This window comes from Mandrillus leucophaeus, unplaced genomic scaffold (assembly GCF_000951045.1).
Source record: "Mandrillus leucophaeus isolate KB7577 unplaced genomic scaffold, Mleu.le_1.0 Scaffold163, whole genome shotgun sequence".
NCBI lineage: Eukaryota > Metazoa > Chordata > Mammalia > Primates > Cercopithecidae > Mandrillus > Mandrillus leucophaeus.
Window position 1 is genome coordinate 3,176,415 of NW_012101621.1, and position 2,285 is coordinate 3,178,699.

Consider the following 2,285-nt stretch of genomic DNA (forward strand, 5'->3'; position numbering starts at 1 on the left):
GGGTTTAAAATGTGGACACTCATTCTGTGATCCTCTCCAGGATCGAATTAGTATTACAGTTGAGGCACGATGTCCTCCCGAGGAGGCCCCTCCATTTCCTTCTCACAGGATCTTTCACATTCTTTACTATAGCCAGAATTATTAGAAAACATCCCTCAGGTTATGGAATAGTGACCTTTATTTTACCCTTTCACTTCACCCCTTTCCACCCCGGTTCTCAGCCAGGTTTAAGTAGGCGGGTGGGGCTTCCTGTCACAGAACGCTGTTTAAAAACTCAGTAGCATCTGGGCGTGAGCAGGCTTTGTTGAGTGAAGCTGATTGGTTGCAGGAGCAGCAACAGTTCCAGAATCAAGTCGTGACACCCACCTCCTCAAGGTTTAGTTAAATATATCTTGTGGTGAAAATGCCCGGAGCAGGAAGGCAAAGCATCATGAAGAGGATATTCGGAGCTCTGCTGGGGCTCTTGAGTGCCCAGGTTTGCTGTGAGTTGGGGCTGTCCAAGGTGGGAATCTGATAGGATTTAGCCGCTGCAGCCTTGTTGAAGGGAGGATTGGAAAGGAGTTAATAAGTCTTGCAATCTTTCTATTCACGCATTCTGTGGGAGCATTTTCAGGGTTCTTCAGATGTTAAGCTGCCCATCACCTATGACTTTTTCTCCATTTCTCACCAGGTGTGAGAGGAATACAAGTGGAGCAGAGTCCTCCAGACCTGATTCTCCAGGAGGGAGCCAATTCCACGCTGCGGTGCAATTATTCTGCCACTGTGAGCAGTTTGCAGTGGTTTCACCAAAACCCTTGGGGACAGCTCATCAACCTGTTTTACATCACCTCAGGGACAAAACAGAATGGAAGATTAAGTGCCACAACTGTCACTAAGGAACGCTACAGCTTATTGCACATTTCCTCCTCCCAGACCACAGACTCAGGCATTTATTTCTGTGCTGTGGAGCCACAGTGCTCCCCAGGCACCTGCAGCCTGTACACAAACCCTCAGCTGGGCTCAGTTGCTCTACCAGCAACAACCATATCACGAGGCCACCTCAGCAGCATTTCCATAGCTTAATATTCCTTTTGTACATAGGTAGAGTTTTAACCACAGATTCTTTTTGGCTCTACAGGTTTGAGACTTTGGTCTTTATTTTCCCTTTTCAATGCACACCTCTTCCTGCCCTATAAATATGTAGCTTGGAAGGAGTAGAGTAGCTGATAAGAGGACAGAATCAAAATAAATATTTAAGTGACAGTATGCAGGACTCCAAAAGGGTAAAAAGTAAAAAGAATAAAAAGAAAAGAAACACCATTCCAATAAGCATGTTGTTAGATACATTAGACCACGATCCAGCTTAGTTGCGTGTCTCAAGCACATACAAGTCTCCCTCACTACATTATGTACCAGCAGACAAGGGCAAATATTTGCATCCTATCCCACTAGTGCAGCAAAGTAAAACTTCTTTGAATATTAACATATTGATAAACAGCTGTGGAAAAAAGCTTTAAAATGTTATGTTCCACTCAACTATGTCCCATATGTGTTTTTCAGGCTTGTTGTATAACCTAGAATATGATCTATCCTGGAAAATATAACCATGCATGCTTGAGAAGAATGTGTTTTCGATCTTGGGTAGATAGATGACTGTTAGGTCTACCTGGCTTTTGTGTTGTTCAAATCTTCTATTTCCTTGTTGGTATTCTATTTGTCCTATCTATTACTGAAAGTGAGATATTGAGTCTTCACTTGTTATTCTTGAATTTTCTGCTTTTCCCTTCAATTTTGTCAGTTTTCGTGCATCATGTATTTTGGGGTATGTCATTAGGTTCATATATGTTTAAATCTGATATATTCTTAATGGATGCCCTTTTTAACATTATAAACTTTCCCGTTTTGCCTTTAGCAACATTTTTTGGTTTAAAGTATACTTTGTCTAATAATAACGTAGTTACTCTAGTTCTCTTATGGTTGCTGTTAAATGATATATCTTTTCCTATCCTTTTACTTTCAACTTATTTGTATCTTTGTATCTAAAGTATGTCTCTGACAGTGCATAGGGGTGTGTGTGTGTGTGTGTGTGTAGTCATTCTGATAATCTCTGCTTTTTGATTGGATTGTTTAATCCATTAACATTTAATGTTATCGTTGATACAGAATATATCTGGCATTTTAATTTTATTTTCTTTCTGTCTTATGTCTTTTCTGTTCCTCTGTACCTCCTTAACTGCTTTCCTTTGCATTATGTGAATATTTTATAGTATACTGTTTTAATTCCTTTATTTTTTTCACTATGCTTT

At 40.2% G+C, this 2,285-nt stretch overlaps 1 gene segment (V, D, J or C); it reads left to right on the top strand.

Moving 5' to 3' along the window:
• Positions 1 to 292: 292 nt before the first annotated feature.
• LOC105536783 lies at positions 293 to 1,297 on the top strand. The segment is given in 2 exon segments: positions 293 to 482; positions 671 to 1,297. Coding segments are annotated over 2 exon segments (471 nt in total).
• The last annotated feature ends 988 nt before the right edge of the window (positions 1,298 to 2,285 follow it).